This window comes from Onychostoma macrolepis, chromosome 12 (genome assembly GCF_012432095.1).
Source record: "Onychostoma macrolepis isolate SWU-2019 chromosome 12, ASM1243209v1, whole genome shotgun sequence".
NCBI classification, from domain to species: Eukaryota; Metazoa; Chordata; class Actinopteri; order Cypriniformes; family Cyprinidae; genus Onychostoma; species Onychostoma macrolepis.
Window position 1 is genome coordinate 23,471,994 of NC_081166.1, and position 15,998 is coordinate 23,487,991.

The 15,998-nt window shown below is 36.8% G+C and overlaps 1 protein-coding gene across 1 annotated transcript in view; it reads left to right on the forward strand.

Annotated features, from left to right (window-relative positions):
• heatr1 (HEAT repeat containing 1) overlaps positions 1 to 15,998 on the forward strand; it is a 39,123-nt gene that overhangs the window by 1,008 nt on the left and 22,117 nt on the right. The window contains exons 3-19 of the mRNA XM_058793241.1: positions 2,200 to 2,416; positions 2,705 to 2,846; positions 2,948 to 3,049; positions 3,134 to 3,280; positions 3,956 to 4,167; positions 4,299 to 4,429; positions 6,497 to 6,596; positions 6,707 to 6,811; positions 6,918 to 7,035; positions 9,693 to 9,800; positions 9,926 to 10,021; positions 10,132 to 10,214; positions 10,872 to 11,083; positions 11,796 to 11,917; positions 12,162 to 12,356; positions 12,668 to 12,836; positions 15,838 to 15,986. Of these exons, the coding sequence (XP_058649224.1) occupies positions 2,200 to 2,416; positions 2,705 to 2,846; positions 2,948 to 3,049; positions 3,134 to 3,280; positions 3,956 to 4,167; positions 4,299 to 4,429; positions 6,497 to 6,596; positions 6,707 to 6,811; positions 6,918 to 7,035; positions 9,693 to 9,800; positions 9,926 to 10,021; positions 10,132 to 10,214; positions 10,872 to 11,083; positions 11,796 to 11,917; positions 12,162 to 12,356; positions 12,668 to 12,836; positions 15,838 to 15,986 (2,408 nt within the window). The remainder of the gene's footprint in view (positions 1 to 2,199; positions 2,417 to 2,704; positions 2,847 to 2,947; positions 3,050 to 3,133; positions 3,281 to 3,955; positions 4,168 to 4,298; positions 4,430 to 6,496; positions 6,597 to 6,706; positions 6,812 to 6,917; positions 7,036 to 9,692; positions 9,801 to 9,925; positions 10,022 to 10,131; positions 10,215 to 10,871; positions 11,084 to 11,795; positions 11,918 to 12,161; positions 12,357 to 12,667; positions 12,837 to 15,837; positions 15,987 to 15,998) is intronic.

Below are 15,998 nucleotides of genomic sequence, written 5' to 3' on the forward strand. Positions count from 1 at the left end.
TTTTGTGCAATTGTGTTTGCTTTCTAATAGCCATTACCATTACCATATTACTATTGAAGTGGGTGTACTATAAATAGGTTTTTATACAGGAAACATCAGTGTTCATACTATAATTTCTGCTGTGTGCAGTATTTTATTTGTGTGCATGGATTACTTGCTTGGATATGCAAATATTAAAATATTTTTATTAGTGGTGTCAAATGATTAATCGCATCCAAAATAAAAGTTTTTGTTTACATAATATATGTGTGTGTACCGTGTATATTTATTATGATGTATATATAAATACACACTCATACAGTATATATTTTGAAAATATTTACATGTATATATTTATATAATTTATATTATACATAAATATATTTAATATACAAATATAACATTTTTCTTAAATATATACATGCATGTGTGTGTATTTATATATACATAATAAATGTACACAGTACACACACATATACAGTGTGTGCAGAATTATTAGGCAATTTGATATTCTGGTTATATTCTGACATTCTTTCCAAGAACATTTGACCAATTCCAAACCACATCAATCTTAATAACTACTATTGATTTTGTATTTAATAATTTATAAGTGATATATAATTGTCCATGAAGGCTGAAAGTCAAAAACTTCTTATTTCAGGTGTGCAGAATTATTAGGCAGGTTTTCTTTTACCGATAAAATGAGCCAAAAAAGAGATTAAACTCAAGAATAAAAGTTAAAAATATTATTAAATGCCCATGAGAAGGATGCAATACTAATGCAATAATAGAATTAACAAAGTTAAGGCGTGACCATTGGGCAGCGAAATGCTCATTGGGTCAGCACGGTCAGAAAAAACAGGTGGAGAAGAAAATATACATGTTAACTAACCAAGCAAAGTCTCTGAGAACCTGACACATTCCACTTCTTGAAACTCCAGGAAGGTTACAGTTCTGGAAAATGATGGTGCTGGAGACTAAATGGTTCCTGATGGTTTCTCACCTAATTCTTCACATTAATTCTTAATTCTTTTGCAGTTAACGTGTCTTTTCTTCTCCACCTGTTTTTTCTGACCGTGCTGACCCAATGAGCATTTCGCTGCCCAATGGTCATGCGTTAACTTTGTTAATTCTTTTATTCGATTATTTTTTTTTTTAATTAGGCAAACTTACAAAATCAGCAGGGGATCAAATAATTATTTTCCCCACTGTACGTTATTCACAGTACTTATGGAAATGGGTTGTTGCTGTTGAGCACTTTGTCACAATTTTTATTCCCATGTTAACAGAGACATTTCTAATATCGTAACAACAGTTGAGAAGTAAAAAGTCCATTCATTTTATGATTTTATAACAATAAATATGATTTTTAACAATAACACACATACCTTTTAAGACCTGCTGTAGGTTCAGAGTTTAATCAATCGTATATGTTTTTGATGAAGCCATCTATTTGCATTATTTCAGCTTATCTTTATGATATTCATGTTGAACAGCTCAATTCCTGTTGAAAATTCCACAAATCAGAGATTTGTGACAAGCAAATCACGGCAAAAGTGCTTGCAGGGACCACCCACTCCCATGAAGCACCGCAAATTACATAATCGACTCGCTATGCTTTTAAAATATTTAAATATTTGTAAATGTATGTGTATTTTGAATGTGTAGAAACTAAAAATATAGGTTATTGTTTTTGTAGACATTATCAACAACTTTAAATGAAGTTATATAATTCGGTAATGTCATTTGCATTGCTTCATGGGATTGTAGTTTTTTTTTCTTTCACTAAAGCTGTTAAGTACACAGTCTTGTATTTTTGCCTCTTTTTGATTTTCAAAAACATTTTTGCATTGAATGAAAGTTTGTAATTTTGTGATTCACCTTGTTAAGTGGTTGCTTTGTTTTATTGCTTAAAATGCTTTAACAAAGACTGTAAAAAATGGATAAAGAATATGTCTCATTTTTACTTTTGTAACCCAACTGTTTCTTTCTGGTTAACATTGACATACAATTTATTAAAAGAAAATAAACAATAGATAATGTTGAGCTGTTCACAGTTTAGGGTCATCTTGCAGTCATCGTTTCACATTGAAATTTTTAATTGATTAGCTTTTACCAGAAGATTTACTGTAATCATTCACCTGTGTATAATCATTCATTGCAACAAATAGAAATAGTCATCTCGTCTAAATGTCTGCTGTTATTGATCATTCTGAACAGGCTGCACAGGACTTGAGGAGCTGATGGGTATTGATCCAGCGTTCAGTGAGTTTCAGGAGACTCTGTTTAGTCAAGCCTCTTTGACTTTAGAGCGCAGTGTTCAGACAAAAGAGGTCAACAAGAAACTGGACAAGAGCATCTCACTCTTTCTCACTCGACTGTCACCTTACTTTCTGCTCAAGCCTGCTCTGAAATGCATTGAATGGCTAATACACAGGTAATCTTAAGTAGAAAAAAAAAAGTGAAATTCACTTTATCAGTTTTCAGACTGTTGTTTTAGAGTGTGATAAACTTTGTAAATGGCAAAATTGTGCTGTATTTTAGAGATGTTCTTAATTTAAAGATGAGGTGTGTAAATTATTTGATGTTGATTTGTGCAAAGACAGCTGTAAGTAATCCATTTGTAGGTTGACCTCCAGAAAAACTATATATATATATATAATATAATATAATATAATATATTGTAGCGTGGAAACAGTCTTCACTGATACAAATTTGATTTCAGATTCCACATTCATCTGTACAACCAAGACAGCCTGATTGCTTGTGTTCTACCATATCATGAGACTAAAGTGTTTGTACGAGTGATCCAGCTTTTAAAGATTGAAGATCCAACCCACAAATGGCACTGGTTGCATGGACTTCAGGTAAGCCATAACGTTTCTGATTCTGTCATATATGCAGTTGGTGTAAAGAAAGCTATAACTTAATTTGGGACTCTACAAATTCAACTGTGCTTTATCTATAGAATCCTGGTGTTCCTCTGGCCCGAGGAACTCTGCTCACACACTGCTATAAAGATTTAGGCTTCATGGATTTCATTTGTTCTTTGGTCACAGATTCAGTAAAGGTAAGACACTCTGGCTGGGTTTAGTGCAGGTTAAAGTCTGCCAGTCCAGTAATGCTGCTAATACTTTATTGAATTATTTTGTAGGCATACTCTGGGTTTGTCCGTGATGGGAACTGTCCGCAGCTGCGTGTGATTTTCTCTTTCTATGCATCCACCATTGTTTCTGCGCTTGATGCAGTGGAGAAGATAACTAACTCTATTATTGCCAAACTGCTTCCGTTTGTACAACTGGTAAGACAACAATTCAGTGACATAATGCAGATGTGGTTAAGTTGATAAATATATGTACACAGGTGCATTTTTTTGAAGGATCATATATTTGTTATAATGTATTGCTAATTATTCTTGATTGTGCATCGATATAACTTGGATCCTGAGAACAAATTCCAGTTCAGTTTTATATTCAGGATGCAGCCATATTCTGAATATGATGTGTATATGCATACAGGCATCAGAATATTAATGTATACGTTGTTTAGTAGGCATGCCAATCTATAAATGCGTGTTTCCTTTCCCTCTGTTATTTCTCAGCAGATTGAAGATGCTGCCATACTGTATGCTCATTTATTACTTTCCACAGTAATCTTAAATTTAATTATCCTTCCCAAAATTCAAAAATGCCTGACAACACTTCCACACTCTTTCCTGAATGAGGTGTTTAAATGCAACAGATTAAAACAGGCTTATTCCAGGGGAGACAATTGAAATTTGTGGAATCAGAATATTGTCTTAAATTACATATGGTGCTTACATGACTAAAAAATGTTGCCAATATTAAATCAAATATTGCCAAATTCCATTTAATATAAGAGTATTGCTCTGCATGTAAACATAGTCAATGACTGTTCCCAGTATATCTATCAGTAAACCTAAATAAATTTCTGCTTTTTTCCTCTCCATAACCAGGGCCTGAAATCTAACCTTTTAGACTATACGACTGCCACTTATATGATCGTGTGTCAGATGGCAGTGAAGGTAGTAATGGAGGCTCAGCTGGTGGACTCTCTGACCGTGCAGTTGTGCAAGTCTTTACGTCGAATGCCTCAGCTGTCCAGGGAGGGTTTGAGCTGCATTATCATCCTCTTGCAGAATCAGAAAGAAGGTGTAGTTGGTCCAAAGTAAGTTTTAGTGATTTTACTTGTATTGGTAGTTGTATAAGATGTGTTCCCCAACGTCTTGTTTAGTACGTTTTCTCTCACATTTTTCCTGCATCTAAAATGCTTTATTATCTTGTGCTTTTTCCCATTAGGGCATTTGGGTACCTGTGTGCTATCCCCACCCTGGTGTCCACTCTCCAGAGTATAGCAACAGTCCATGACATCAGTCCCCTTCTGCGTTATCTATTGCCCCATCTTATACATTCTGTGATGGCCCAGGATGGTTAGTGTCTATCTGTGAAAATCTAAATTCTATTTATTATAAATTATGTATTTGTGTTAATTGTTTTTGGAAATAAAAACAAAAAAACATGTAGCCTTGTTACGTTTAATCGCAACAATCCAATCAATTGCAAATGGACAAAATCAGGTCCCGCTCTACTTTTTTACTTGTTTGAGAATCTGTTTCAATTAGCGATCTAATCCTTGTTTAATATTGACCAAGAACCATTTAATTTAAATGTCCACTTAATCTTTAATATTTGGCCATTTCTTTAGGACAGAAATGCTATAGCCACTGTAATTAAATGAATATGTGGACATCAAAACCTGTAAACTCAGAGCAAGGGTTTGAGCTTTTATTTTGAAATCGCAATGTATTCTCCTGTGTTCGTGTAGATTTATAAATGATTCACCTTACAAATCTGATGAAATGGCGCACATTGCGTTCCCAGATGAACGTTATAATAAACCCAAACTCACAACTACATGCAGAGATGGAGTTTGAGACGCTCCACACGTGCAAATGATAACAGTTTCTGTGGAGCTACTGTGACGCACATACGTAACCTACACGCATGTAAATAATTAAAGCGCTTATACTGTATTAGAACTGCATCGCATATAATTCTTTTATTAAATCATAGCGTTTGTGAATTCACAATTATGCTTATGCCTTGGAAAATTGTCTAATAATGTTTTATGGATTCTCGTCTGTGAAATGCACCACTTCCGGTGTTTTGCCGGTTAGTCGACACAAGCAAAATGAAGTCGATGATTTTTAAAAAATCGACTAAAATTGACGAATCGCGACAGCCCTAGACAACAATAACCCTAATGTGTTCTAAAATCAACTTGTTCGATATCTTCAGACTTTATGAAATTGTAGTAATAAGCTAAATAAACAGTATCTCACAGAAGTGAGTACACCCCTCACATTTTTGTAAATATTTTATTAAATTTTTTCATGTGACAACACTGAAGAAATGACACTTTGCTACAATGTAAAGTAGTGAGTGTTCAGCTTGTATAACAGTGTAAATTTGCTGTCCCCTCAAAATAACTCAACACACAGCCATTAATGTCTAAACCGCTGGCCACAAAAGTGAATACACCCCTAAGTGAAAATGTCCAAATTGAGCCCAATTAGCCATTTTCTCTCCCCGGGGTCATGTGACTCATTAGTGTTACAAGGTCTCAGGTGTGAATGGGGAGCAAGTGTGTTAAATTTGGTGTTATTGCTCTCACTGGCTGCACCCGAAAACTGAAAAATGCGGCCTTCGGAGGCAGCATTCCAAGGCACGTCCGAATCCAAAGTTAGCTTCACTTCCTGTCTCCTGAGATGCCTTCATCCGATTGATTTTTGAAGGCAGCATAGATGTATCCTTCGCTGCCTTTGATATCCCACAATCCTGTGCGTTCCATTCCGAGACGGTTGAGCTAAAAAAATAAAGATGGCGGCTGGAAGTTGTGTTTGGTGGTTAGTTTGTGTGTAAATGTATATTTCTGATTAACTTTTTGCATGACCCCGGGGAGAGAAAATGGCTAATTGGGCCCAATTTGGACATTTTCACTTAGGGGTGAACTCACTTCTGTGGCCAGCGGTTTAGACATTAATGGCTGTGTGTTGAGTTATTTTCAGGGGACAGCAAATTTACACTGTTATACAAGCTGTACACTCACTACTTTACATTGTAGCAAAGTGTCATTTCTTCAGTGTTGTCACATGAAAAGATATAATAAAATATTTAAACAAATGTGAGGGGTGTACTCACTTCTGTGAGATATTGTAAGTCTGTGCTCATCATACACTGCAGTTTTCGGTGAAATCTGTCAACTCTGACTGCTGAAGATCTGATTATTGGCTCTGATTTTCAGCAGATAGTGTTGATGAGGCCAGACCGAAAATTCTCTAAACATAGAAAGTAGTTGTAATCAACAACAAATTTCTAATCTGACTCTTATGTAACTCTTTAATACCGAAATAAATCATGCCTAATAACACAGTGGTAATCATAGTAAAATTGCTGTTATCACATGGTTAATTGCTTTATTAATTGTGTCCCTGTAGATGAGCAGCAGAATGAAAGTTTGTCAGACAGTACTGGACTATTACAGTCAGTGTTTCAGGATCTTCATCTCTCCAGAAACCTGGAGAACACTGCAGCCAAGTAAGTGTGGTTTATATGAGTGAATCTCTCTTTATCCTGGACATTATGTATGTATGATGATCTGATGATGTATTAGATTCTTAATCTTCTACAATTATTGTTTTGAGCAGGCTGCTTCTTGAGGAGTATGTTTCCTGCAGCAATGAGCTTCCCTCAGATAGGATTTCAGCTCTTAATCAGAGAATTCAATCTACTGTACGACAGTTTGAATCCAGGTAGGTTCTCTTATGTGCTTTAGTGCTGTAGTACAGCTCTTAAAATGTTATTTCATAAGGAGTGTTTTGTTTCTGGTGTTTATCTTTAAATGTTTTTTACTCATAGGTATCCATGTGCACTGGATATGGCATTGGAAAATCATGTCAAAAATGTGTCGTCTGACCATGAAAAAAGCGTGCTTCATCAGTTCATCTCTCTAACTATGAGCTGTGGAAAATATCAAGTAGGTCAATCAGGTCTTTTATTGCTTTAAGCAGCTAGTCTTTGTTTTCAAGGTAACCAATAATCTACAATATTGTACTGTCAGCTGATCTGTATCACAAAATAAATTCTGACAGGATAATCAGAACCTGATGTAAAACTGGAATGAGTGAACATATGAAACTGGCACAGATGTGAAGTACATCATTTGTCTGTGACAACGACTGTGAAAAAATAATTTTGACAGCCCTTGTGCTAATGTAATTTAAGTATTTATTTAAGTTGGGTTTTTGTAGTTGTACTAATTACCATTCACATCTTTCAACCCCAAAACAAGACTTTAAAATGTTGCTCTTACATGTAGATCCTGCCAGATTCAGACACTTCTCTGATGCTCAGCATTCATACGCCTATTTCCCAAACACAACCTCTGGATATGACGCTGAGCACGTGCACTCAACTTCTTTGGTCGACCATGGCGAGGCCTGTTCCGAGTGGAACCTGTCCTGTTAAACTGCTGTATGGTCTTGGCCACCGTGCTGCAGCTCAGTTTCAGGGTCTTGGCAATCTTCTTTATAGCCTACACCATCTTTATGTAGAGAAGCAGAGTTCTTTGCCATGAGGTGCCAGATTGAACTTCCAGTGACCAGTATGAGAGAGTGGCTGCTTCCGAAAACTTAGGCAGCTGCCTTGCTGCCTCGCTGCCTTATGAGGCAATGACTTTGCAGGCAGCGTTTATGCATGAAGGCACCACACGAAACTAATTTCAGACAGGCTTCTGAGGCAGCGTAATGGTTTAACGATCTACAACAAAATAGAACGAGTTTTGGTGATAACTAAACAAATATTTAATTGCTATAATACTCTCGCTAGAAATAACTTCAAATGTGCAAAAAGTTAATCAGAAATATACATTTACACACAAACTAACCACCAAACACAACTTCCAGCCGCCATCTTTATTTTTTTAGCTCAACCGTCTCGGAATGGAACGCACAGGATTGTGGGATATCAAAGGCAGCGAAGGATACATCTATGCTGCCTTCAAAAATCAATCGGATGAAGGCATCTCAGGAGACAGGAAGTGAAGCTAACTTTGGATTCGGACGTGCCTTGATGCCTTCCTACCTTGGAATGCTGCCTCCGAAGGCCGCATTTTTCAGTTTTCGGGTGCAGCCAGTGAGAGCAATAACACCAAATTTAACACACTTGCTCCCCATTCACACCTGAGACCTTGTAACACTAATGAGTCACATGACCCCGGGGAGAGAAAATGGCTAATTGGGCCCAATTTGGACATTTTCACTTAGGGGTGAACTCACTTCTGTGGCCAGCGGTTTAGACATTAATGGCTGTGTGTTGAGTTATTTTGAGGGGACAGCAAATTTACACTGTTATACAAGCTGTACACTCACTACTTTACATTGTAGCAAAGTGTCATTTCTTCAGTGTTGTCACATGAAAAGATATAATAAAATATTTAAACAAATGTGAGGGGTGTACTCACTTCTGTGAGATATTGTAAGTCTGTGCTCATCATACACTGCAGTTTTCGGTGAAATCTGTCAACTCTGACTGCTGAAGATCTGATTATTGGCTCTGATTTTCAGCAGATAGTGTTGATGAGGCCAGACCGAAAATTCTCTAAACATAGAAAGTAGTTGTAATCAACAACAAATTTCTAATCTGACTCTTATGTAACTCTTTAATACCGAAATAAATCATGCCTAATAACACAGTGGTAATCATAGTAAAATTGCTGTTATCACATGGTTAATTGCTTTATTTATTGTGTCCCTGTAGATGAGCAGCAGAATGAAAGTTTGTCAGACAGTACTGGACTATTACAGTCAGTGTTTCAGGATCTTCATCTCTCCAGAAACCTGGAGAACACTGCAGCCAAGTAAGTGTGGTTTATATGAGTGAATCTCTCTTATCCTGGACATTATGTATGTATGATGATCTGATGATGTATTAGATTCTTAATCTTCTACAATTATTGTTTTGAGCAGGCTGCTTCTTGAGGAGTATGTTTCCTGCAGCAATGAGCTTCCTCAGATAGGATTTCAGCTCTTAATCAGAGAATTCAATCTACTGTACGACAGTTTGAATCCAGGTAGGTTCTCTTATGTGCTTTAGTGCTGTAGTACAGCTCTTAAAATGTTATTTCATAAGGAGTGTTTTGTTTCTGGTGTTTATCTTTAAATGTTTTTACTCATAGGTATCCATGTGCACTGGATATGGCATTGGAAAATCATGTCAAAAATGTGTCGTCTGACCATGAAAAAGCGTGCTTCATCAGTTCATCTCTAACTATGAGCTGTGGAAAATATCAAGTAGGTCAATCAGGTCTTTTATTGCTTTAAGCAGCTAGTCTTTGTTTTCAAGGTAACCAATAATCTACAATATTGTACTGTCAGCTGATCTGTATCACAAAATAAATTCTGACAGGATAATCAGAACCTGATGTAAAACTGGAATGAGTGAACATATGAAACTGGCACAGATGTGAAGTACATCATTTGTCTGTGACAACGACTGTGAAAAAATAATTTTGACAGCCCTTGTGCTAATGTAATTTAAGTATTTATTTAAGTTGGGTTTTTGTAGTTGTACTAATTACCATTCACATCTTTCAACCCCCAAAACAAGACTTTAAAATGTTGCTCTTACATGTAGATCCTGCCAGATTCAGACACTTCTCTGATGCTCAGCCTGAATCATCCACTATCTTCTGTGAGAAATATGGCTGTAGACTACCTAAAGCAGATCCTCACCTCAGGACATGTGTGTATCTTTTGTATTCTCCTTTAATGTTAGCTTACTATTTTCCCCTTTTCATCCATGAAACCCATGTTAATGAAGTAATGAGATGCTGGTTGTCCATCTGACTGTATGTTTTTATGGAGCAGAATGGCTTTGATGAGGCATTTCTGAAGGACGCATTGCTGGAGAGAATAAAGGATGATGTGCCAGAGATCGTGCTGTCTGCCCTTAAAGCTTTGCAGGTAAAATGACAACGTCATGAATTGTAATCTCTTTTGGTGATGTAAACTTCAAACTTGTCCTGTTTTTGGTACAATCTAAATGTTAAATCTGTGTTATGGATTCCTGACAGCTTCACATGGACCTTATGGATGCGGAGGAGGCTGTTTCCTGTTTGATTTCACTTCTTCATCGCATCAAACCATCAGCAGACTGGTTAGTTAACTGATGTTATACCTTCTTTACCTCCAGAACGATACAAATGAATGTCTTCTTAATGAATCAGTTGACAGGAAGTTTTAATGTAATGGAAATTAAAACGTGTTCTTGTAGTCTTTGTTCAAAAACCTAGTGAGTTGTCAACTGCCTCCTAACTGATTTGGAACAGTCTACATACGCAGCAATTTTGTGCATCATTCAAATAGCATTCAATACCTGAAGTGCATGGGAGGAAAATAAGAAATCTTAAAAGGTAGCGTTGGCAGCATGCCTGTAGTGACTTGAAATGCTGCCTAGGTAGGCAACGTAATAGGTTTTGTGATGTACCGTTAAGCTATGCTGCTCTTTTCATCCATGATAATGAAAAATTATAATTAGTGGTGTAAATCACCCCCCAATCAATAATTAAGTTATGTGCTTGTTTTACACATTATTAACTCACAAATGCAGCCAAAATATAACATGAACATTTAATTGAAATCTTTCAAATTCATTTAATCATTTCATAAAATCATGTGTCCCAATTGGGACATCCACAACAACAACAACAAAAATAGAGTTTGTTTTTGTTAAATAATGTAGGGATATAAATAATGAATTTTCCACACTAAGAAGGAAGTACTAGCTTAGCTTTATCTGGTTTGTTTTCCGCAGGTGTTCAGTGCTAAAAGAGGCTGTGCGAGTTCTCGATGATCCGCGTATTACCGAGGGCAACCCAGATCTTAAAGCACAGATTAGTTGGGAGCTTCTTCCCTTCCTGGTGTTGACCAATGATGCTCCCGAGAGTGTGGAGCTGCAGATTTCATCTTGTGTTGCTGAAACCACTTTGCTGTCCCAGCATCCCCTTACTCGTGGTTGGGCCAAAGGTAAACATTGCTGCTGTTTTACAGTGAAATCTGTTTCTAAGATTTCGATTTCTAAAGCCTCTAAATTATCAACATAATCAAAACTGCCTTCTGGCATTTGATATGTAGATTATATTTTTTCTTTTACCTAGTAAACGGCCTTTTAGTCCACCTCAGGTCATAGTAAACGTCGTCTTTTTTTTTTTTTTTAATAAAAGTACTCATTAGAATAACTTTTATATTGAAAGTAATGTTTCAAGATTAACACTTTTTGGACTGAAGCAACTTAGGTTTGTTTAATTAGCAATTAGCAATTTCCTACTTATTTCGGAGTAAAAACATGTTCTGCAGGAAATAATTCCTGGTATTTAGTTGGATAATTAGGCTTTGATATTACTGGTTAATATTATTTTTGCTGCCCATAGTGGCTTGAAATAGTTAGAGAAAGAGAACATTATCTGATGTTCTGTTTAAAACTGTTATACTTAACGCCTCTAGGTGGAATATCATGCTGTTGTTTTTAATTTTACTGATGTAGCTGAGGCACATTAGTAGTTTGTATAAATTAGGGTGACCATACATGCCATTTTTCCCGGACGCGTCCAGGCCAGGATTTCTATATTGCCTAAAATATCTAGGATTTGGCTTTGTTTGCATGTACAGACTGATCAGTGCATGAGATCAAAGTACTGATAGATTTCTTGTTGTCTTGATGCATTTTCTTTATTTATAGTGCTGAAGGATGTTCTGGTCAAAAGCTCTCCATCAGATGTGCTCGGTGTGGTCAACCAAATGCTCACAACAACTCTGATCAAGAACATGGCCAACATGGATCATGCAACCAAACGCAGCTCTGTAAGTGTCAAACTTCCTGTCCAAGCAAAGGAATGGTTCACCTAAAAATTAAAATTCTCACATTTACTCACCCTCACGTCATTCTTCAATTTTTGGCCATACAGTGAATAATTTAATGATTTCAAATGTTGCATTCTTAAAAACACCTTCTGCATAAATGCATGTTTGAAACAACATATTGATACTAAACCAACATTGTCTTTGCTCAGTTCAAACTGTGTTGTCTCATGTGTCAATCTTGCAGCTGCAGAATGTGAGTGATATCCTGAGCCGTCAGGTCAGTAGTGTGCGGGAGAGAGCAGCATTTGTGGTGTTCAGTAATGCATTGCTACAGAGTCTGCAGTCCATGACGGAGAGTCAACACCTCCACACAGCACAGAGTGTGTACAAACTATTGGAACCTTTACTGCTTCAGGTCTACACAATCCAACCTGAACAGGTCAGAGCACAAATGTAGAAACTGCTTCTTTTCTTATCATTTCTGTTGTTTAGAAAAAGACTATATTGTTTGAATTATGGAAAAAAAGAAAAACTTTTATCAGTACCATGTACTTCCAGTGTTGACTGCTGCTGATAATTATAGATTACTAATTTTAATATATAGTGATACAGTTGCTAGTATATTGTGTGTTGTATTTTCCTTTCGTGAATTGTAAATTTGACATCTATACTGTTATTTGGTTAAATTACACAAAATTGTATTTTGGTCTATTATTAATTTTTTTTACTTCTGTCTTTATTGATTGTTAGACTTCTAGTGAGGAGGTAAATGAGTGTCTGCCAGTCTGTGTGATATTGGGTGAGTTTCTGCAGAAAATGAGCTCTGGCCTCAATGCAGAGAAAGAACAAGGCCTCCTTCTGCTGTCACTCCTGCGGCTTTTCATCACGGCACTCAAATGTCCAGATTCTGCATTTAAAGGTACAGGACTGCTTATTTAGCAGTGAACTGTGATGTGATTGTAGTAAATATTGCACACATTTACAGTGCCGTGAAAAGCTTTTTGCCTCCTTGTTTTTTAAAGTTTTTGCATATTTTTGTCACACTTGAAGATTCAGATCATCAATCAAATTTTAATATTACACAAAGATAATGCAAGTAAATACAAAATGCAGTTTCTAAATGATGATTTAATTTATTAAGGGAAAAAAGCTGTCCAAACCTACCTGGAGGCAGGCCTCACTTGCCTCAATTAAGGTCAGTGTTCATGATTCAACAATAAGAAAGAGACTGGGCAAAAACGGCATCCATTGAAGAGTTCCAAGGCAAAAGACATTGCTGACCAAAACGAAAACAAAGGCTTGTGTCACATTTGCCAAAAAATATCTTGATTATCCCTAAGACTTTTGGGCAAATATTCTGTGGACTGTTGAACTTTTTGGAAGGTGTGTGTCTCGTTGCATCTGGCGTAAAACCAACACAGCATTTCATAAAATGAACATCATACCAACAGTCAAACATGGTGGTGGTAGTGTGATGGTCTGGGGCTGCTTTTAAGCTTCAGAACCTGGATGACTTGCCATAATTGATGAAACCATGAATTCTGCACTCTATCAGAAAATCCTGAAGGAGAATGTCCAGCCGTCAGTTTGTGACCTCAAGCTCAAGTGCACTTGGGTTATGCAGCAGGACAATGATTCCAAACACACCAGCAAGTCCACCTCTGAATGGCTCAAGAAAAACAAAATTAAGGTTTTGGTGTGGCCAAGTCGCTTAAATCCAAATTTAGATGCTGTGGCATGACCTTAAACAGTCCATTCATGCTCAAACCCTCCAATGTGGCTGAATAAAAACAATTCTGCAAAGAAGAGTGGGCTAAAATTCCTCCACAGCGACGTGAAAGATTCCTTGCCAATTAACGCAACCGCTTGATTGCAGTTGTTGCTGCAAAGGGTGGCACAACCAGTTATTAGATTTAGGAGGCAATTAATTTTTCACGTAGGGCTAAGCAGGTTTGGACAGCTTTTTTCCCTTAATAAATTAAATCATTGTTTCAAAATGGCATTTTGCATTTGCTCGGGTTATCTTTGTGTAATATTAAAATTTGTTTGATCTGAATCATTCAAGTGTGACAAATATGCAAAAAAAAAAAAAAACAGGAAGAGGGCAAAAACATTTTCATCCCACTGTATGTCATTGTTTGTGGCAACTTATATTTTATGTAAACTGAAAAAATACCATTTAGATGTTTTATTTTTTGAAAGAAGTCTCTTATCCTCAGTAAGACTAAGGCTGCAAAAATACAGTAAATACAGATTAGATGGATGAATGGATGGATTGATTGTTTTGAAAATGTAATTCATTCCTGTGATGGTAAAACTGCATTTTCAGCAGCCATTTTGTGCTCAAGAAGATTTTTTTTTTTTTTATTAATAGAAAGTTCAACATAATGGCATTTGAAATATTATTTTTTATATATTTGAAATATAAATTTTTTGTAATGGTGTAAAAGTCATTACTGTCAATTTAATGCATCCTTGCTGGATTTATTTTATGAAAAAAAGTGTATTGACTCCAAACTATTGAGTAGTAGTATTCAGCTGCATAAATCTCCTTTCGGTTATATGTATAAGAAAAATTAGGGTAATGATTGTGTTTAGAGAGCAGGGCATTTCTATGAATAAAGGCATTCACTTAATTCACTACAAATATTTAAAGGGGTCATATGATGCGATTTCAACTTTTCTTTCTCTTTGGAGTGTTACAAGCTGTTTGTGCATAGATAAGATCCCTAAAGTTGCAAAGACTAGTCTCAAAACCACAGAGATATTATTTATAAAAGTTAAGACTCGACCACGCCCCCTAAAACGGCTCATTCAAATACGCCACCACATGTCTACGTCACGGTGTGGGGAGATTTGCAAAACACCGGCCAAACGTATATGCAATGAAAGAGGGCGGGACTTTTATTCTTGCTGTAGTGTTGTTGCTGCTGCCGGCGCCATGTCCTGGAGACAATGTGTTTTGTTGTGAAAGCGAAAGTACTTTGTTTGGGCTTCCAAAAGAGGACACAACTAGAAATCAGTGGTTAAGTTGTATTTACAACACTGTTCCAGAACAGTTCAACCCAAATATTAGAGTGTGTGCAGTGCATTTTACGGAGGACTATTTCCTGAACCTGGGAGTAGCCTGCCAGCTATGCTCAAAGACTGTTTCTATAAAGTGGGGCAATTCCAGCTTTGTAAGGACAGTCTGGCGCTTCTGACTCACAGCCTGTAAGTATGTTTTCATACTTAAAGAACTTGCCATTGACTATTCAAACACGGGTTTTGAGCTGTGTAGAGTAGTGCTTGTTTGTCGTTTCTCCGATCACAAATGCAGACATGGTAATATTTACACAGCGCGATGCAACGCGACACATAAAAAGACAGTATAAGTCATTATAATCAGTAATTAAGTCCCCACTGGATGCAACAAATGCCTCCGTTTGTAATTTGTTTTATTGTTTTTGTGTCATCGCGCCGGGACACGGCATCACAATACGGTAAGGGGCGTAACATTTCTATCTCATGCTTGAGATATTCAGGCCAATCACAATGCACTGGATAGCTGGCCAATCACAACGCACTGGATAGCTGGCCAATCAGAGCACGCCTCGCTTCTCAGAACGATGAGCTTTGTAAAAATCGGCGCGCTTCAGAAAGGCAGGGCATAGAGGAGCAACAATAATGTACAGTATGTGGAAAATAATGTTTTTTTTTTAACCTTAAACCGCATAAACACATTGCATTACACCAAATACATAAAATAATGTTCTTTTTAGCAACGTCATATGACCCCTTTAATATTTAATGATCTCAAAATGGTCAAATGTGGCCCAAGTAATTTGCCTGAATAATTCATTATCTAAAAGAGATTCATGGTGCTAAAAATTGCATTGCAATGTAATGTAATTGTTAGTTAACAAGATTGTGTTTTTCAGATGAGCCATGGTGGAACCCAGAGAAAATGGATGCCAATACCTGCTGTTACCTGCATCTCATGTTCCGTCTGTTTGACGTTGTGATATCAGGGGCCAGTCAAGGGCCCTTGGCTCCCTGCTTCAAGAGCCTAATGCAGCCTCTGTTACAGGTACTGTATTCT